The sequence below is a fragment of the Mus musculus genome, chromosome 8 (assembly GCF_000001635.26).
Source record: "Mus musculus strain C57BL/6J chromosome 8, GRCm38.p6 C57BL/6J".
Taxonomy (NCBI): Eukaryota; Metazoa; Chordata; class Mammalia; order Rodentia; family Muridae; genus Mus; species Mus musculus.
In genome coordinates, this window is record NC_000074.6 from 94,331,081 (window position 1) to 94,351,991 (window position 20,911).

At 52.2% G+C, this 20,911-nt stretch overlaps 1 protein-coding gene across 6 annotated transcripts in view; it reads left to right on the top strand.

The window, feature by feature from the left end:
• Slc12a3 (solute carrier family 12, member 3) overlaps positions 1–20,911 on the top strand; it is a 37,114-nt gene that overhangs the window by 1,972 nt on the left and 14,231 nt on the right. For 3 of the 6 annotated variants that reach the window (XR_001778414.1, XM_017312625.1, XM_017312626.1), the window contains exons 3-20: positions 571–646; positions 2,147–2,242; positions 2,453–2,592; positions 2,920–3,051; positions 3,893–4,004; positions 4,201–4,331; positions 8,599–8,683; positions 9,413–9,567; positions 9,690–9,797; positions 10,135–10,258; positions 11,946–12,047; positions 12,934–13,089; positions 13,714–13,813; positions 14,695–14,806; positions 15,202–15,342; positions 17,472–17,578; positions 18,742–18,824; positions 20,628–20,729. Coding sequence is in view for 5 of the 6 variants with exons in the window: in XM_017312625.1 (XP_017168114.1) it covers positions 571–646; positions 2,147–2,242; positions 2,453–2,592; positions 2,920–3,051; positions 3,893–4,004; positions 4,201–4,331; positions 8,599–8,683; positions 9,413–9,567; positions 9,690–9,797; positions 10,135–10,258; positions 11,946–12,047; positions 12,934–13,089; positions 13,714–13,813; positions 14,695–14,806; positions 15,202–15,342; positions 17,472–17,578; positions 18,742–18,824; positions 20,628–20,729 (2,062 nt within the window). In the remaining variant the exon portion in view is untranslated. Of the gene's footprint in view, positions 1–570; positions 647–2,146; positions 2,243–2,452; positions 2,593–2,919; positions 3,052–3,892; positions 4,005–4,200; positions 4,332–8,598; positions 8,684–9,412; positions 9,568–9,689; positions 9,798–10,134; positions 10,259–11,945; positions 12,048–12,933; positions 13,090–13,713; positions 13,814–14,694; positions 14,807–15,201; positions 15,343–17,471; positions 17,579–18,741; positions 18,825–20,627; positions 20,730–20,911 lie in introns of those variants that run through there. The other 3 variants (NM_001205311.1, NM_019415.2, XM_017312627.1) reach the window with 2 other exon arrangements.

Consider the following 20,911-nt stretch of genomic DNA (forward strand, 5'->3'; position numbering starts at 1 on the left):
AGAAAGCAGAACCAGAGCCTTCACCCCCTCCCCGGGGGCTCCACATTCAGAGTTGGGACACCCCCCTGATCTGTGTTAGCCAGAACCAGGCACACCCTGATTTTCATCTCAGCAGATGTGAGCCCCAGAAATCTCATGAGTGTGAAGGTCACACGTCCCTACCTGGCCCTAGTAGTTGGCAGGGCCAAAGGCCTTGTCGGACCCTCCCATTTGGAATTTCAGCCCCAGTGATGACCTCTGGCTTTGCCTTTAATATGGAAGCAACCTGAGCTTTGATTTCTGCTCTACGTGGGGTGCTGGCTTCCCCTGGCTTTTGCTGATGCCTTCAGAATACTATGCCCGGGGTCAATAAGCTGCCCAAGGCAGTGGCTGGCCAGGCCTCCACGGCAGAGTGGGAGGAGGTGGGATAAAAATTGTCCTCCCCTTTCACCCCCAAGCCAGGCAGTCTGATCCCATGGGAGGGAGAGCACAAGAAACATCAGGTGTCCCCTAGACCTGGGAACAAGCACACGAGGCTTTGGCTTTGGGCACCTGGCCCTCAGGAAGCCTCTAACCCCACTCTCCTGCCAGATCCGTTGCATGCTCAACATCTGGGGAGTGATCCTCTACCTGCGACTCCCCTGGATTACGGCGCAGGCGGGCATCGGTGAGTGCCACCTCAAGGAGAAGGGAATGCACGAGTGCTTGCATTCTGGTCCCAACCCCTTGGGCTGTAGAGACTCCAGGCTAGGTCCGCTCCTTCCCAGCACACCCTCAGATGGCAGCAGCCACGGGTGGGGTGGAGTGGAAGAGACCATTGGATGCAGAGTCAGCAGTGTCAGGGTACCTCGGCAAGCCGACTTCTAGCGCAGAGTATTTGTGCTCAGAACTGGGACTCTAGAAGACCAGAGTTCAGATGCTGGGTAGCCTTGAGTGCCAACCATCTCTGAGCCTTGGTTTCCTCGTGGGTAAAACGAGTCTGATGACAGTTCCTGCCTCCAGAGCTGCTGTGCAGCTTCCAAGGTGCTGGAAGGCAGCCTAGGCTTTAGTACCTGAAGGCTCTCAGTACATGGTAACTACTGCTTTCTTTATATTGCCAAAGGGGGCGACTTTCTTTCTGTGCCTGCAAACTATTCACACATTGGCACATGAACTTGCTATTAATCAACTCACCAAGGAAAGTAGACAAACCAACCTTATCTTAGTCTGGGGAGGTAGATGTGTGTGTGTGTGTGTGTGTGTGTGTCACATGCTGTCTTGTGCATCTTTATATTTGATTGTGCAGAGTCCAGAGAAAACCTCAGACATCTACCTCAGGAGCCATCCTCCTCCTCTGAGATGGATCTTTCATTGGCCCAGATCTCACTAACTAGACTAGACTGGCTGGCCAGCAAGCCCCAGGGATCTTCCAATCTCTGCCTCCTCAGTACTGGGCTTGCAGGTGCATGCCACCCTGCCTAGACTTTGGTGTGGGCTGTAGAGACCAAACTCAGATCATCCTGCTTGTGAGCCAAGCACCTTGCTAACTCCCAGGTGCTCTGGCTTTTTTGTGACAGACTCCTGTATATCCCAGGTCTCAAACTCACTATGTAACAACCAAGGATGACCTTAGAGTTCTAGCTACCAGGATTTCTAGCTCCTAGAATTAAATGTGTGTGCCACCATGCCTGGGTTATGTGGTACTAGGGCTCAAACCCAGGCCTTGTGCTATTTAATAGACTTTTATTGTCCTAACTGAGCTATATCTCTAGTCTTTATTTTTAGTGAGTTTTATATTTGGGGGCTTTTTGTGGGGGTTGCTGTTATTTGAAGTGAGTTCTGTCTCTCTATGTAAACTTGATTGTTTTAGAACTTGCTATGTAGATCAGGCTGGTCTTGAACTCACAGAGATCCACCCGCCTCTGCCTTGTGAATGCTGGGATTAAATACATGTGACATCACGCCCAGGGCTTCTCTCTCTATTGCCCAGGCTGGCCTTGAACTCTCTACCTCCAAAATTCTGGGGTGGCAGGTCTGCACCTCGGCCTCTGACTGAGACCCACAGTTCTTCAGGTGGCAAACTAAGGCTCAGAGAAAGGGACTCGGGTCACATGGGGATTGAGGGGGCTGACCTGAGAAGTGTGTTGATTGAGTTTTGGGGTGCTCCCATTCATTCACCCCCACACAGTGCTGACTTGGCTCATCATCCTGCTGTCGGTCATGGTGACATCCATCACCGGCCTCTCCATCTCCGCCATCTCTACCAATGGCAAGGTCAAGTCGGGTGAGTTCTGGGACCATCTTTATCTGGACACCATGCATTCTGAGCTACTGCCCCACCCCTGGCGTACCCTGTCATGCCCACCTTGCTTCTGATGGGGACTTGTAGGGGCTCTTTACCTCTCAAGCTGGTCTCCATTGTCCACCTTGTGGCCCTTGGTCCTGCCCCTCTTGCACTACAGTTTCTTCTCTGGCCCTCTGCTCTGCCCGCTAGGTGGCACCTATTTCCTTATTTCCCGGAGTCTGGGACCAGAGCTGGGAGGCTCCATTGGCCTCATCTTCGCCTTTGCCAATGCTGTGGGTGTGGCCATGCACACTGTGGGCTTTGCAGAAACCGTAAGGGACCTACTGCAGGTGAGGGACCTGGCATGGGGCAGAGGGAGTGGGACAACCCCCCTCCACCCCCCAGCACCTCCCCCACACACACTGCTCCTCACTGAACCGGGCCTTCCTTCTCCTGCCTAACCTTCCCTACCAGTGACCAACGCTACATCTTGTCACTTTGAGTGACAATAAAAGTCTTTACTAAGTATAGACCATCCTCACAAGCCCCCTTTGGGGTGCATGCTGCCTTTGGGCCATGTTGTCCATGACCACACAGTAGCCCTTTGGGGGAGGGTATGCCCTAAGTGGAGTGGGGTTGGGGTTCTGGAGGAACAGATGTGAAGACTGAACACACAGCTGGCCTGCTCCCCCACTCAGGAGTATGGCACACCCATCGTAGACCCCATCAATGACATCCGCATCATCGGTGTGGTCACGGTCACTGTGCTGCTGGCCATCTCGCTGGCTGGGATGGAGTGGGAGTCCAAGGTGAGGAGGGGATGCTGGGTGGGAGAGGGCAGACCTGGCTCTGGCTTTGCCTCTTCTTAGTGTATCAACTAGGATTGAAGTGTGGCCACTAGGATAAAAGAAAAACCCTGAGACGTCCTGTAACCCTCCTAAGGATGTGGTGTAGGGCTAGCATGGTGGTTTCCATGGAGCAGGGGAGGGGCGTGAAGATTCCTTCCATCCTGTGACCTGTCCATCCCCGAATGTGGCCCTTATTGACCTGGATCACAGTGGCCACCATTGTCACATCTGTGGTCCAGGTGGAGGGGCAGGGAGGAGTGAAAGAAAAGAAGGGAATTCTCTAGCCACACTTTTAGGCTAAGCCAAAGGTTGTGCACATAACTCCTGCTCACACCCTATTGGCCACACAGAGCTACAAAGGGAGGCAAGAAAATGTGTTCTTCAACCCTGCTAAATCCTGTATTCAGCCAAATGTCAGAGGTTACATATCAGGAAACCAAAGAATCACTGGGCTATAGCCAGCAGGCTGGCCCAGGGGGAGCCTTTGATTGGCAGGGGCCTGGCTTGCGTGCCTTGCTTCTCCATGTTGCTCTCTGGCCTCCTGGCTCTTCAGTCTCCAGGTGGTTCTGTGCTTCTCCAGCCGCCCTCTTGACAGTATCTGCTGCTGGGAATGAACACTCTGCTAACGTAGCCCCCGACCTGACTCCATCATAACTCCTGTTTCTAGTCTCAGATCAACTTGTTCGCTGTCACGTCCCTGACTCCTCACTGTCTGACTGAGATGAGGAGGCAGTCACGTGGGTAAGGGAGTGAGTGACCCTGCAGGCCCCTGAAGGCTGACCTCCGGTGTCCTTTACTCCAGGCCCAGGTGCTATTCTTTCTTGTCATCATGGTCTCCTTTGCCAACTACCTGGTGGGCACACTGATCCCAGCATCTGAAGACAAAGCCTCTAAAGGCTTCTACAGCTACCATGGTACGTGAGGTCAGGAGCTTCCCTTGGCGGTGACTCAGTGGATGGGGGTCTGTGTATTTGACTCCTTACATGGGCACAAGAGGCCGGATCTCCTCCCAAGGCCACAGGCTTCCAGGTATCCCACTGCTGTTTGACTGGGCCCAGTTAGATGGCTAAGCCCTGTGGGTGGCTCTGACTTAGGCATTGGTTTTTCCAGGGGACATTTTTGTTCAGAACCTGGTACCCGACTGGAGAGGCATTGATGGTAGCTTCTTTGGCATGTTCTCCATCTTCTTCCCTTCGGCCACTGGCATTCTGGCAGGGGCCAACATCTCCGGGGACCTCAAGGTAAGCAGAGGCTGTCCTGTCTCATAACGCATCCCAGAACCCTGACATCATTCCCAGGATCCCCAGCTCGGCCCTGAAGACCAATGCATTTGCTCATGACTAGGCCTTTGCCTAAGAGACCTAATATGCCCTGTTCTGTTCTTGTTACTTTGCAAAATTCTGCACCTCTTTCAAGTCCCTCCTGCAACATCTCTGCCTGACCTTCTGTCCACCGTGATATGTTCCTGGCATAAGGTGTGAGCCCGATGTCTCTGGCTCTATTTCCAGCTTAGAGTCAGACGCTAGCTAGGTGCTTGGTGTGTTTGTTGATTGAATGGTAGTGAATGGAGTCAACACAGCAATGCGAAGTGCAGTGCAGTGGGTGATAACAGAAGGTCCAGCAGAGCTCCTGGGTGGGAGTAGGCCTAGAGTCTTTGTAAGGAGAGACAATGGAATGGCCTTTGCCTGCAGAAACCAAAGAGATGGGGGTGTGACAGACAGTGGGCCAAAAATGGTATTGTGTTGAACTCTGACCTTAGTCTCCCTCCCCCTTGAAGGCTTTCCTCGATTGTGCTTCTCACAGAATTAAGAATTGGGTGTGGTGGGCACAATAGGTGTGGTAGACATGGTAGGTATGATAGTGGGCACGGTGGGCACTGTGGTACAGGCTTGGGATCCCAGCCCTCATAAAGCTGAGGCAGGAGGATCAGCAAAGTTGAAGATCATTCTTTACTACACAATGAGTTCAGAGACAGTCTGGGCTCTGTGAGGCACCGTTTTTTGCCAAACCAAACCAAGAGCAGAGCCTCCTATTGAATAAGGTCCGCAGAGAAGGATGCTTGCTTACCACACTTTCTCAAGAGAGCATCTGGCAGAAGGCCTTCAGCCTGACCCCTCTTCAAATCCTATTAACTGTCAGTGTCATTGTCTTGGTTAGGGTTTTACTGCTGTGAACAGACACCATGACCAAGGCAACTCTTATAAGGACAACATTTAATTGAGGCTGGCTTATGGGTTCAGAGATTCAGTCCATTATCATCAAAGCAGGAGTTTGGCAGCATCCAGGCAGGTATGGTGCAGGAGATGCTGAGAGTTCTACCTCAGAAGGCCGCTAGGAGAAGACTGGCTTCCAGGGAACTAGGGTCTTAAAGCCTATGCCAACAAGGCCACACCTCCTAATAGTGCCACTCCCTGGGTCAAGCATATTCAAACCACCACAGTCATCAAGCTTCTCTCTCCCCAGTGCCCAGCATCAGGGCCAGCAGCTATCTGAGAGCCGGGTGCGGTGGCATGTTGTAGTGCCCTCTGTGCTCAGGCCTTAAGTTGGCTCTTGGGCGTGGCTCTGCCCTTCCTTTGGGAGTGTGTTTAGCAACGGGGCCCTCACTGTGAGACTCTGAGCAATCTCTGTAAGCCTCAGCTCCCCCAGCTGTAAAGTGAGATTAACAGAGCAGGTGGAGACAGAGGGCAGAGAATGGGAGAGCAGGGAGCTGGCACTTGTCTCTGCCCCGTTGCCACCATGCAGATGAGTAAGCCAAGCACAGAGAGGGTCAGAGGCTGACTATGGTCACACGGCGGTGAGGAGCCACACAGTGTAAGCTTGTAGACTGGGGAGGTCTCACTTAATGCTATTTGTGGCTTGAAAAATGATTGCTATGTGTGTGTGGTGTGCACGTATGAATTTGGATGTGCGCATGCTACAACATGCATACAGAGGCCAGAGGATAGCTTCTAAGAATTTGTTCTCCCTTTCCATCATGGGACCTGGGGGTCAAACTCAGGTTATCGGGGTCTGTGCAAGCACTTAACCCACTGAGCTGTATTACTAGCCCCACTTTATAGACCGTCCCATATTCTGTGTGTATATGACATGTGTGTGTGTACTCATATGTGTAAGCTTAAGGATGTACATACAAGATATATGTAATAGGATTCAGGGGATGGCCTTGGGTACTGGTCTTTACCTTCCACCTTGTTTGAGACAGAGCTTATTTACTGTCTACTCTTGTACACACTGGGCTAGCTGGCTCGTGAGCTGGAGAGTCCCCTGTCCCTGACTCCCACCTGGCCTTGGGAGCCCTAGGATTACAGATGCAAGCCGCTGCACGCTGAACGCTAGGTGGATCCTGAAGCTCTGAGCTCAGGTGCTCATGCCTGTGTAACACTGTGCTGGCCAGGGATGCGGAGTGTATGGCACGGTCCTCATCCACACGTCCCATTTATGAGCACTTTTTTACACCAGGTGGGGAAACTAAGTCTCAGAGAGATGTGGCAGGGCGTCGCAGAGCACACTGCTAGGAAGAGATGGGCTGGATTTGCCAGCCAGTCTCCAGATCTCAGACCAAGATAAGGATGGCAAGTAGAGGCTGAGGGCTAAGTGTGCTTCCTGTGCCTGCAGAGTCCCCACAAACCAGGGGCCTTCAAATACACAGCCTCCAGCTCAGGAGCCCGGAAACGTCAGTGAAAGCATTCACAACATGCCTGTGCCTCTCTAAAGGTCTGAGGACCGGTCCTTTCCAGCTTTGTCCTAGCTGTGTGGTATCCTGACAATGTTGCCTTGAACTGGCAGTCATTTTAACCTGTGTCACTCTTAACGATGGGTGACATCTCTATGTACCTTCTTCTAATATGACACTAGTCATCAGCTGAGGCCCACTCTAATCCAGCATGTATCAGGACCCGCTGTGCTTGGGTCTGGGAACCCTGACTACGGACGGGGGGTGGGGGGGGAGGGACAAAGGAAGGACAGACACATGTACAGGAACACCGGAGTCTGGTGGAGGCTCAGCACTCCAATGGAGCACGCCTCCTACCACCAGCAACCCAGAATCTCTGCATTGCCTATTTATTAAGTACAGCACAGGGGAGAGGTTACCAGCCTTGGTAGGAAGTCTCTGTAGGTGAGCAGCCTCAGGCTGTAAGCATCTAAAGGAGGAAGAAGCGTCAGATGCTACCAGTCTTTGTATATAGGAGGCACTCACTTAGACTCCTGAGGAAAGCTTTGTCAAGCCTTTAGAGTCTCACCAGGGTAAGGCTTTGTCATTCCCTTGGGGCTAAGGTCTCAGAATCCTTGACACAGTCACTCAAGATTTCAGTCACTCAGGGAATCCCTGCTCCTTACAAGAATGACCTCATCTCTGTTTACAGCTCCAAGGACCTCTTAGCAAATAAGGGCACATTCTGAGGAGGTCAGAGAATGCTCATCACAGTAGACATTGGGTTAAGACCACAGCTGAGACTTAGGAAGTCCTTTGGTGTGAGAAACTCCAACATCTCCACACTCAGATGGCCATGGCCTTTTGGAATGGGGGCCAGGACCTCACTGGACTCAACTCAGGTCGCTGGGCATCACTAGTAAGGTTAGGGTTATGGGATCCCCTAACAGAGACCCCAGCAGATTCCAGGGTTGCCACCACTTTCCACTGTGAAACTCTGCCTTCATTTCTCTGCATTCTGTCAGCCTGCTTTTTTACATTGCAATCCATCTACTGGGCCTCATGCAGCACTGGAAGGTTTGCAGACAGTCGATTCACGGCAGGCTTGGCCTTCCCCCCTGGGTTGGGGTCTGGGTCTCTGGTTTGAGCTTGCTGTGGAAGAGCAACCTCTGCGGCTACTCAGGAACCAGCTCCTGGAGTCTGAGGCTGTGGGCCTACAGGCACCTGGAGCTCTTGTAAAGCCATCTCCCTCACATCCTGCCACCCTCAGCGCCTCACTAGCTGGGTGGGATCGTACAGGCCATATCTCAGGAAATTGTGTTTGAGAAAGTGCCCAGGAGGTGGCTATGATCTGTGGGGGTGGGCATAGGGGGTGGGAAATGGATGCCACTATTGTTGGGGAAAAAAAATCTTTCTTAGAGCAGGAGAATGCTTGGGAAATGTCTTCTGTCTCTTTATTGCTGGAGAACCAGACCAATTAACTAGTTAATGGTGATTCACTGGATACATAGAACTAGTGAAGAGGATTTGGCTGCATTTCCAGCGGTAGCCGGCTGCCTCAGGTGAATCTGAGGTGAAGAGCCAGGCACAGGGCCCCCTCCCACCACTACTCCCAGTGAGCCTTACCATGGGCCCTCTGGGTGTGATATGGAGCTGATGAGGTTTCTCATCTTAACCCTGGGATCCCAAACTGGGATCAAATCTTGTAGTTCCTAAGTCATGGGCGCGCTTCTTCCAGGGCTGGACAGGTTCTGAGGGTCCAAGGTCAGGGTCTGCTGTTCGCCCTGGCCTCTGCCAAGGCACTAAGGCCCAAAGGGATCCCACAGGCTGCCTGATAATACCATGCCCTCCCACAGGATCCTGCTGTAGCCATCCCCAAGGGAACACTCATGGCCATTTTCTGGACCACCATCTCCTACCTTGCCATCTCAGCTACCATCGGTGAGTAGCCAGCACGGCACGGATGGCAAGAATGAGAAAAGTGGATCAGCCCTGTAGTAGGGCTGGAGGAGACTGCAGTGTGGGGCTGGCCTCTAACCGAGACAGGTCTTTGGGGTGACCCTTGAGCCCTGCTTCTGGGGGCACCCGTCACCTCCACAGTGACAGTAGTATGCTCACGGTGAGTGAGGCCAGACTAGGCCCCTCTGATAGCTAAAGACATTGCAAATCCAAATTCCTGCGTGAAGCCCATGCACAATGTCTAATGATCACGTTTAATCTGGGCTCTGCCATTGCCTTAGAGAAGAAAGCCAGGGCTCTGAGGGGTAGCACCTCTGTACTCATTTACAGCATTCGCCTTGGAGGCGAGCTGTTCACAGGTGGCCAGGGAACTCGAACTTTCTCATGGGCTCTTGGAGACTGAGAGCCAGGTCTCTGCTTTAAGGACATGGAGCCCATCCCTTCAGCTCTCCCTGCCTTGGGTTAACAGGGAGCAACAACAAAATTAAGGGTATTACCTTGCTCAGATTGTCAGGAGCCCCCAAATACCTCCATACCTGCTACTATCATTAACGCTGTCACATGATAAGCCACCCTGTCCACAGTGTCTTACCCTCTGCAGAGGTGGCCATCAGCCTTTGGAGATGGGGAAGAGGGTAAAGGGAAGAAAGGGGACACACACACACACACACACACACACACACACACCTCCACACACCTCCTTCCTTTCAGGCTCCTGTGTGGTGAGAGATGCCTCTGGGGATGTGAACGACACCATGACTCCTGGTCCAGGCCCCTGCGAAGGGCTAGCCTGTGGCTATGGCTGGAACTTCACAGAATGCTCCCAGCAGCGCAGTTGCCGCTATGGCCTCATCAACTACTACCAGGTATAAGCCGTGGGCCTGGCTGCTGGACACCCAATGTGGGCTGAGATGTCAGGACCACAGCCTGCTGTGGGGAAGGGATGCCCTGTAGTGTTTCTAGTTCAGCACCCCCCACATTCCCACAGACCATGAGCATGGTGTCTGCCTTCGCACCCCTGATCACAGCCGGCATCTTTGGCGCCACCCTGTCTTCTGCCTTGGCCTGTCTTGTCTCGGCTGCTAAGGTCTTCCAGGTGAGGTTGCAGAAAGAAGGCCTGGGGGGGGGGGCTTATGGCTAGGAAGAGCTGAGTAGGAAGATCCCCACTTCCCCATGCCCCTCCCATCCAGGCTGCTGTGAAGTGGGTCATGTGCTATGGGTCTGGGTGGAAGGGAAGGGAAACAGGCTAGCAAACTCTTAAAGGAAGTAGCCCTATCTCTGTGGCGAGGCGAGGGCTGGGTTATTTATCATTCTCAGAAGTGGAAACCTGCTGAGGTGTGGGCACACAGGGTCAAGGGCACGGTTGGCCCTGAGAAGGGCAAAGGGGAGGTCCCAGCTAGAGTTCGAGTGTGGTTTTCATTCACTGTCCACAGTGCCTGTGTGAAGACCAGCTGTACCCTCTGATTGGCTTTTTTGGCAAAGGCTATGGCAAGAACAGGGAGCCTGTGCGTGGCTACCTGCTGGCCTATGCCATTGCTGTGGCCTTCATCATCATTGGTAAGGGGCTCCTCCTCCTGCCCCCTGTGAAGGTCCTCGGACCCGCTCCCTTTACCCCCATGTCACTGGGCACTCAGTGAACAGCACTTACTTGGTGCTGGGGATGGGACCAACCAGGGCCAGGCACAAACTAAACACTGCTTTACTATCGAGCCACACCCCAGTCCCAGAACATGAACCTTTGCCTGGGTGAAGCCCAGCCTGGAAGGCCCTTGGAAGGCCACACAATCCTTTCCCCCTCCAGACAGGGTGGCGAGTCACGCCAGGTAGTGAGGGAACTTCTGTGTCTTTCCTGCTTTCTGCATTCCAGTGTCCTGACAGCTGGGACACCACCCCTCCGCCCCAAGGACACCGGTGATGGGCCAAGCTGACACAAATGGCTAGCTCAGTCACTATCTGTATACATGCATAAACTAGACAAAGCCAGCCTCTCACCCATGTAGCGGTTAGGTAGACTGGTCTCTGCTGGCTTTGACCGTTGATAAGTCCTTTCTCTGAGCCACCGTTTGCTCCGCTGTAGAGTAAGGGGCAGTGCATAGTTCGTAAGCCTCAGATGGGCAGAAAGAGAGCGTGTGGGAGGGCACAACCCCATACAGATGCACATACCCAAATATCTCCTAGTTAATGCAGCCGAGGATGCAGAATTCGAAAAAGAGAAGCGACTACCCTATAACGTGACAGTCCCTGCCCCACTCCCTCCCTTCCCCTCTTCCTCACCCCTCCCACCAACACCTTCCTGTTAGAGTTAGATCCCTGCTGCTCAGGTTGGTCCCATTAGTCACCCACCCATAAGACTTGCCCTAATAGTTTGGTCGCTATTGCCCAAAGGAAGATTCTAGATACTAGATCCTCCATCATATGAAGAAGTGGCTCACCTAGGAGACTGAGAAGTGAGTCGTCTGGCCTTCTCAAGATCCACCCCTGTCTCCTACTGCTCAGGCGCAGGCCCGATTCTTAGAGCTGTAGGCTTCTGGGTGGTACCTTTGGGCTGATGATTCTGACTTAGCCCAACTGAGGACTATGGCCCTAAATACTCAAGGGGACCTAATAAGATTATGTGAAGAAATACCTGTCCCCAAAGAGCTGCTTGTCTTTCTCTGGGCTCCCCAGAGAGACTCTAAGCTCAACATGCACACGATTATGTGAGTGTACTGGGGCCAGGGAGACAAGGGAGAGAAAGCCCACTGTGGACAGGACTGGGAAATGTTCTCAGGGGTCCTGGGTCACATTGACAAATGCATTCCTTACATTTATTTGAGATCAAAAAGTGTCATGGCCACTGTCCTTAGTCACCCAGTAGCCTGAAAAGGCCCATCCCCCTGTCTTCTACCTTCTAAATATTTTTATACATTTGTTATGGGGGAGCAGGAACACATGAGGGTCAGAGGACAGCCTGCAGGAGTCCCCTTCTTCCAGCATGGAAGGCCAGCAGGCTTGGTGGGCAGCATCGATGCTTGCTGAGTGATCTTGCCGGCTCTCTCCGTCTTCGTAAAAACTGACGCTAAGGTTTTCTAAGACACTGACCCTTGGAATTTCATGGGGCAAAGGACTCGCTTCCCAGATGAGAAGGTTGAGTTGACTGAGCATCCAGGCTTAGCTGTGCTAGGGACCATCTTGTGAGTGTGTGCCAGGCAGCTCCTGTGGTGGAGCCCCAACGTGTTGCCCCTCTCTCTCTGGGTCTTCGAAGCTGAACTTAACACCATCGCCCCCATCATTTCCAACTTCTTCCTCTGCTCCTACGCCCTCATCAATTTCAGCTGCTTCCATGCCTCCATCACCAACTCACCTGGTGAGCAGACTCTCTCCCAACCACAAAAAAGTGGGGAGGAACGGGGAGGGGTAGGGGGGAGACGGGGAGGCATGGTGGAGGTGGACAGCCTACATTTAAAACCACACGAAGGGAATCTTTGTACCCTAACAAAGCCAGCCATTCTTTACAGAGCATAGTGCATCCTTTACGGGGGATGGAGGTTGTTCTATAGTTCCACCCTTCACCAATTTCTCGGGTGTCAGAAGTCTTGATTGCTCAGAAAGGGATGAATTTCCTAGTCACGGAAGGTGTAGCTGTTTGTGCACAGATGACCGCTAGGGGGCGCTGTTTATACTGCAGCAATTTAATTGCATAGATTTTTGGAGTGGTGGTTCTGCTTCTTCGGCTGCTGCAAACCTTCTAGCAGATGGCAATAGAGAGCAGAGAAATACTTGAATCCCAGATCTTCAAAGGGCCTGTTATCCTGCCACTTTCCAGACAGAACACACTGTGCCTGGCACTCTTAGAGATGCACCATGGTACAGTGGTCACTAGAAGTGGCCCTAAAATAGCACAGAGCTAGGAAGAATCAAGTCCTCTTTTCATCCCTTTAATCTCCTGGGTTCCATAAGACCCTTGGGATCTGGTACTGTTGCTGATGTTGGGACTGTGTTTGACCAGGTCTGGATGTTTCCTTCCTGGTATAGCTTGTCACCATGGTGAAATAAATGCCCAACAGGCAAGATTGTGGTACTCCCTAGAGCCTTCCTACCCCACCCCGGGAGTTAAGGCTGGTGGGGCCCTAGAGGTAGTGGGTACAGGCCAGGACAGCAGCACCCGATTGTGGAAGCATGGAGATTGCTGTAGCTCTGGGAAGGAGAATGCTCCTGAGCATGCGCATGTGCACTGGCCTGGCCCCGCCCAGGATGGAGACCCTCCTTCCGATACTACAGCAAGTGGGCGGCGCTGTTTGGGGCAGTGATCTCGGTGGTCATCATGTTCCTGCTTACCTGGTGGGCTGCTCTCATTGCCATCGGAGTCGTCCTCTTCCTCCTGCTCTATGTGATCTACAAGAAGCCAGGTGTGTGGCCACTGACCCCTGAGGCCCCCAACTCCCTGCCTGGGTAGCCATGTAGCCTGGCAGGCCCCTCATCCCAGCTGGAGCCTGGCCTTGGCTTCACCCTCAAGTGGGACTCAGGCTGGCCTCTACCACAGCCTTCCTGAGCTCGGTGCTCAAAGGAAAATGCCCACTGAGAGCCAGATTTCTTCTGTCAGATTCCTAGAGGGGCTACTTGCTAATGTGTACATACAGGGCAGGGTGACCAAGAGTGACTGTGCAAAGGTGGGCACTGAGAAAAACTGTCTACCTGCATGAGGCAGGGTCCTGGATGGACTGCAGTCTGAGGGAGGTAACCGTAAACCTCTACATCTGAACATGGCCTTCTAGATGGTCACAGAGGTCTGCTTGTCTAATGGGAGTTCAACCCCTAGCTCCATGTCCTTGAATTAGGTGGCCATATATGTGGCACTTGGAGTCAGACTTGCACTCATTAGGAACAGAGATGCCACCTGTCCATCAATCCACGGCCTTGCTCCCAAGGTGCTCTGTGCCTAAGAGAGCAGGACAGTCCCTCCTCCCCCCCACCGCCACAGGACTGGTTGCTTCCTGCAGTTCTGAGTCTTGTTCTCGCCTCTCTACCCACAGAGGTGAACTGGGGTTCCTCAGTACAGGCTGGCTCCTACAATCTGGCCCTGAGCTACTCCGTGGGCCTCAACGAGGTGGAAGACCACATCAAGAACTACCGGTGAGCAGGGCTTTGGGGCCAGCTGGGAGCCTGGAGCCAGCCATGGTCCTTTGCCCTGGCAGGTCCAGGATGGTAGACCAGGATGGTAGCATCAAGGTGGAAGAGCCAGTGTAGGACTGGGGTCAGGCACGGCCTGATAGAGACAAAGCAAGGGAGAGGTCTTCATGTCTCAGTTTCCACAGTGGACGCCATGCTGTCAGGATCACATGGTCTGATTCCTATGACACAATCCTGGGTTGGTTACAGTGACAAGCCTGCCCTTCAAAATTAGTCCCTAATGGTAAGGGAAGTCACTCACCTTCCATCTTCTTCTCACCTGGCTGTAGTAGATTCAGTGAGATCTATGACCCACCTACTGTGACCACAGACACTCATGACAAACCTCTGAGGGTACTAACCTCAGACACAGAAAAGGACCAGTGAGGTTTGGAGCTGTTAACAACCCCTGTTTGCCCAGCTGGTAAATGAACCAATGAGTCTGGCTCTGATTGACAGGAATGCTTAACCTGTGCTGACTCCCAACATAAAGGTTCGGGCATCTGGGCAAGGTACAGTGAGTTTTTAAACAATGGCCTCCTTATGACTGATCGGTACTCTGCTTTTGCCACGCTGGGGTTGCCAGGGCAAAGGAAGTAGGTAGGCTGGTGTGTCTGATGGCCCAGGCAAGAAGGACAGGGATACTTATAATATCATGGCCTCAAAAAAAATCCTGAAAGATCCCTTGAATCACAGCCTCCCCAATGTGTCACAATATGTGTCCCAGTGCACACAAGTTTCACCCAGGACCACCAGGATTCGGGAGTCAGAGAGCATCTTCCTTTAGCATGAAGGACCTAAAGCATCTTTCCTGATGCCTCACGCTGTGTTCTTCCTTTCCCTAGCCCCCAGTGCCTGGTGCTTACAGGGCCCCCCAACTTCCGCCCAGCCCTTGTGGACTTTGTGAGCACATTTACCCAGAACCTAAGCCTAATGATTTGTGGTCATGTGCTCATTGTGAGTACTCCTGGGAGGCTGGGTGGGGAGTGGGGGGAGGGCACCTATACCCTAGGGTGTGTGGGTGGGGGGCGGGGCCTGGATGCAGCATCTACCCAGGGATAGGAGGGGCAGGGGAAGTGGACCTAGCAGAATCTGGCCAGGTCTTTCTTTTAAGACATGGTCTCATGAAGCCCAGGCTGGCTCAATTCACTCTGTAGCTGAGGTTGACCCTACATCTACCATCCAAGCGCTGCCTCTAGCTTTCATTCTCTTTCACTTTCCCTCGTCCGCTCTAACCAAGAGTACTACTCGGTGCTTCCGAGTCTCAGGGGAGCCTCTAGGACGGGACAAGGGCTGAGCAGGCTGGATGGTGAGGGAGGACAGCCATGATACCACCTGTCCCTCACCCACAGGGACCTGGCAAGCAGAGAGTGCCCGAGCTCCGGCTCATCGCCAGTGGACACACCAAGTGGCTGAACAAGAGGAAGATCAAGGCCTTCTACTCTGACGTCATCGCTGAGGACTTGCGCAGTGGCGTCCAGATTCTCATGCAGGTGTCCTGACCAGGCTTCTTAGAGGACTCAGTCAGCGAGGCAGCATGCACGGTAGACTGTGCTGGTCTCGCTGAAGCTTAGGTGGCTGCAGCGGGATCCCCACTTGCCTATGTCTCAAGCTGCGCTGGTTCAAGAGCGCCCAGGACTCCTGGGAACCTGTGGGGACTGTGTGGCTTTGCCCAGATCCTGTTTCTGCCTTATCTGAGTCTAAATTTAGTTTAGGTTTTAAAATTTTTTCTCTTTCAGTATCAGTATTGGGCCTAGGGCCTTGATGTCATTTTACTAAGCAAACAAACCAAAAAGTATCTGAGACTAAGTATCACTAAATTATCCCGGCTGGCCTTGAGCTCGCTCTGCAGCCCAGGTGTGCTGTGACTTGCAATCCTCCTGCCTCACCTTCCAGGTTAGATGGGAAGCCTTTCCCCCTCTTACTTTTTTCCAGATATAGTTTACACTTAGCAAGGTGGAAACCATGAAGTATCAAATGTTTGCATGTGCGGCCACCCCACAGTGGTGTATAACCACGGCTCACAGTGGTTGTAAACCATGGCTCACAGCGGTGTAAACCATGCGGCCATCCCACAGTGGTGATAACCATGGCTCAGACTGACATCTAGACTGTCCCGCTGGGCAGTGAGTTCACTGCTCCGTGTCGTCATGGAAGGCATCTGAGAATCCTTTCTAACGGCTTTAGCTGTTTCTCAACTTGGAAAAAAAAATGTTTGAGGTCGCTCCCAAGTTTCCCCAAAAACGTTTTAGAAGTAGGTAGAGGTAATGAGGCAGTGAAGTGTGTGCTTGGTGTCTGGTTGTTCTGTGGGTTCCTTTTTTCTTTTGTTTTGTTTGAGACAAGTAACTACCATGCAGAGCATGCTAGCTTTTGACTCATTGTGTTGCCAGGTGTACCCCAAATTCCTCCAACTCATGCAAAGGACCTCCTGTTTTAGCTTTGGGAGGTTGGGGGACTGATACTTGGGGATCAAGTACAGGGTCTTCTGTGTGCTAGGCAGGTGCTCTAGCACTGAGCAAAACCATTATGTGCCTCAGCTTCTTGGTGGCTATGACTAGAGGCAAGTGTACCATGTCCAGATAGATAGATAGATAGATAGATAGATAGATAGATAGAAGATAGATAGATGATAGATAGAGATTGATAATAGACAAAGATAGATGATAGAAGATAGATAGATGATAAATGGATGGATAGATGGATAGAAAGATAGATGATAAATCGATAGATAGATAGATAGATAGATAGATGATAGATAGAGATTGATAATAGACAAAGATAGATGATAAATGGATGGATAGATAGATAGATAGATAGATAGATAGATAGATAGATAGATAGATAGATAGAAGATAGATAGATGATGGATGGATGGATGGATGGATAGATAGATAGATAGATAGAAGATAGATAGATGATGGATGGATGGATGGATAGATAGATGATAAATGGATGGATGGATAGATAGATAGACCTATATAGATATAGAGAGATATGTGAATTTGTTTTGAATTGTATACTTTTAAATGATTTCTTTTGGAGACAAGGTCTTAACAGTATGGCCCTGGCTAACTGAAACCATCTATGTAGATCTTCAGGCTAATCTCTAATTCACAGAGATCTGACTCCTGTCTCTCCCTGGGCCGAATGGTCAATTTACTATATTGATTTCACTCCAAATATTTTAAAGAATCCTGACATAGAAGAGGGAGAAGGAGATGGAGAGGCAGGGGGAAACAGAGGGAGGAAGGGAAGGAGGGAAGGAGGGGGGTGTGAAAGGGAAGACCCTGACAGGATGTGGACGTCTGTAACCCCCACACTTTGGAAGCAGAGGCAGGAGGATCGACAAAAGAGGGAGGGAGGGAAGAAAATGGGAGAGACAGGGAGGAAGGGAGGATATTCAGACTAGGTGGCCCAAGGTTGCTGTAACTTGACACACAAACTCAAGTCTCATGCTTTCTGTATAGACAGAACCCTGAGCCCCTTGAAGCCTGGGTGGGAGGGGTGGCTGGGAGGAGCAAGAGCCCCTCCCTGGTCATTTGTCACAGGACAGAGCCCCTGTGATCCTAGGCCTCGGTGCTAGACCACCCTCTGACTCGACTCTTCTCCCCGACCCCGGTAGGCCTCAGGGCTTGGGAGAATGAAGCCGAACATTCTGGTGGTTGGATTCAAGAGGAACTGGCAGTCTGCCCACCCAGCCACAGTGGAGGACTACATTGGTGTCCTGCAGTGAGTGAGCGTGCAGGTGCAGCCTGTGAGCTGTCGGTTTGAGCCACCGGGGCTTCCTGGATAGCGGGAAACAGAGCAGAGGCTGGGTGTGCAGAGGGTGTCTCCCCTTGACCTTCATAGACCCTGAGGTCATCAGGGACTTGGCAGCAGAGAGGAAAGTGGGCTAGGTGTGAGACTCTGGGGAGCCGTGGGGATGGTGGCAAACTGGAGAAAGCACTGGCCAGTTGTGCTTCTGGGATGCAGGCTTGGGGTCGCAGGAACTTTCAGCTTTTCAGAGGAGCCGAGAAGGGTGGTTGTTAAGGGAAAATCCTTGAAGCTCACAGTTGCCAGGCACACAGATCTGAGGTGGGACAGGGAGCAGAGATGGGGAGCTAGGACTGAGGACAGTCCCAGAAGGCTTCAAGATTGACTCTTAGCCTCAGCACCTCCACTTCTTGCCCTTCCAGATGTAGGGGATGCCTGTCTGGATTGCTTTCCGCTGTTGTCCCATATCAAAATACAAGGCTGAGCTTTGGGGCCCTGCAGCCCACATCTGGGTCTGCTGTTAACCTGCTATATAACTCAGCTCTGACTATGGCTGACTCTACCACAATTATGTCATGGGGTAGAAAATCTGGCCCCCAGGCTCCCGGGAACTCTATTGTCTAAGGCAGTCTGAGAAGGAGTCTAATGAGGGGCAAGCATAGCCCAATGGGTCAAACGCTCAGGGAGGCCTTGGTATTATCAGTGAGTCAGTAAATATACTCTTGGGTCAGAAGTCTTCAAGACATCCTTTATAGTGACCTGTCATGTGAGAGTGGCCATTCCTATGTGCACACCTGTCCATCGGCTTATCGTCCCAGCCACATAGTCTTGGTCCCAGCTACTTCGTTCCTTACTGTCTGACTGTGATGAGGCTACCCCGATCCCAGGACATGTTTTCCTGTGTAAAGTGGAGTCACCAAGCCCCACTGTTGTGGGCAGAGAGGTTGACAAGATCAACTCATGAGTGTGACATGGAGCAGGACCCAATTTGGTTTCCCCAGGAGTGTCGTGGATGACACTCCAGTGCTGCCTGTCTACTGCACATATAGGGAAACTGAGGCTCACAGACCAAGGCTAGACGGGATCTCCTGGGAGCTAGGTCACAGGGCCAGCAGCTTGACCCTGCATCTTCTTTCTAGTGATGCCTTTGACTTCAACTACGGGGTTTGTGTCATGAGGATGCGCGAGGGGCTCAATGTCTCCGAGGCTCTGCAGACCCACAGTGAGTACCTGCTGCATCTGATGAGCCCTGTAAAAAACCAATACCTTTTCTAAGCAGTGGAAGAGAGGGAAGTGTTAGTCGAGTCACAGACTCTGAGGTAGCCAATTCTTAATGGTTCCTTGGTGTCCGTCAGTTTCCAAATGGAAGTGAGATCCAGAAAGGGCACGTGACTGACCAGGGCAAGGTCATACTTCCAGCTAGGGCCAGAAAGGAGACTAGAGTGCTCCAAGTCACTGCTGTGCTCTGATAACCAGGTGGACCTGATAGAGGAGAGGCATCTATAAACACCATCAAGAAAATACCTAAAGGCCATGGGCTCTGACCATTGGATCTCAGGTCTGTCCTTGGCACTCAAAACAGAAACATGTTTCGCGGCATTTGCACCTGACTGTGAAGATTCTGACTTAGTGATAGACGTGGGGGAGACAAAGGGTGGTCAGGACTGGCAGACATGCAGGCAGGATTCTGTTCCTTGCAGGCAGAGGTATTATCACCCGGGACCAAAGATATTCTTATGTCCACAGCATCTAGACAACAAATATTTTTGCAAGCTTTGTGGCAGTCATCGATCATACTCTAGGCAGGGAGCAAAAAGCTCCCTCACCCAGGGTGGCAAGCCTCCAGGGACAAAGCCGATGCTGGATGCTCAGCGTAATGGACACACAGGTCACCTCAGACATGAGATTATCCTGAGGAGACGGATGCTCAGAGGCCCCTTTGAGGACAAGGCCTGGCTGATGCCGAGGAGAACAGAGCTGGGGAAAGAATGGCTTAGGTGCACAGGCCCGATGCGCCCCCCATACACACTATGCAGTTAATCCCATGTTTGACCCCAGAGAGGGAGGCAAGGGAGCCTGTGGCCATCTGTGCCCAGCATGGGCCAGCCCCCCTTCCCCACCTGCTCAGATCGGGGTACTCTTATCCTATGGGAATGCTACTATCAGGTTATCCAGGAATTTGGCCAAGAGTAAATGGCTTTCTCTTGTGACAGTGGTGTCCTAATCACCAAGGCTGGGTGACTATAGGTTTTGGTTTCCTGTTGAAGATGACCAGCCCGTGGTACATTTAGTTCCACCCCTTGTAAGACTCCCTCTCAGTGTTCAAATGCAGAGAGGAGCAGCATGCAGTTGCCTTCCTTCAGGGGTGTGGGGGAAAGTGGCAGCTGGTAAGAGATGTCCTGCTACATCTGTGAGGGGAAGAAGAGGTACAGGAAGATGGATATGCTCTATCTGCATGGGGATGCTGCACAGGGATGTTGTATGGAGATGCTGTGCGGGGATGCTGTACAGGGATGCTGCACAGGGATGCTGCACAGGGATGCTATACAGGGATGCTGCACAGGGATGCTTCAGAGAGATGCTGTACAGGGATGCTGCATGGGGATAATACACAGGGATGCTGCACAGGGATGCTGCATAGGGATGCTGCACAGGGATGCTGCATAGGGATGCTGCACAGAGATGCTGCACAGGGATGCTGCACAGGGATGCTTCAGAGAGATGCTGTACAGGGATGCTGCATGGGGATGCTTTGATGGGACAGAGTTCTTCCAGCCAATCGTCCCCCAGTGCCCATCAGCATCCAGGGAGAGGGAGCTGGGGGCCAGGAAAAGGTTCAAATAGCACTATATGAAGTATGGGAAGGGACATTAGCTGTGTCTGGCCCAGCCTGCAGGATGCTTCTGGCCACTGCATGCTCACCTTGGTGACAACGGCTAGCCCACCTCTCTGGGAAAGCTGGCTATTTTCAGGTGGGTCCTGGCAGCAAATCTGCTGGCTCTGCTCTAACCTTCCCCTCCTGCAGCAACCCCAGAGGCATTGATACAAGAGGAGCAGGCTAGCACCATCTTCCAGTCGGAGCAAGGCAAGAAGACCATTGACATCTACTGGCTGTTCGATGATGGAGGTCTGGTCCCCTCTGACCCATCTGTGTCCCCTGGGAGTTTCTGTCCTCGGGGTCTCTGCATCTCCGGGCATGCTGTTCTGTCTTGTACTTACTGAGGCCTCTGGTGGGACCCAGAAGCCAGCAAAATGGACAGATGCCTTAGCCTGTCCTGGTTTTAAAACACAACACTCAGCTTCAATGGC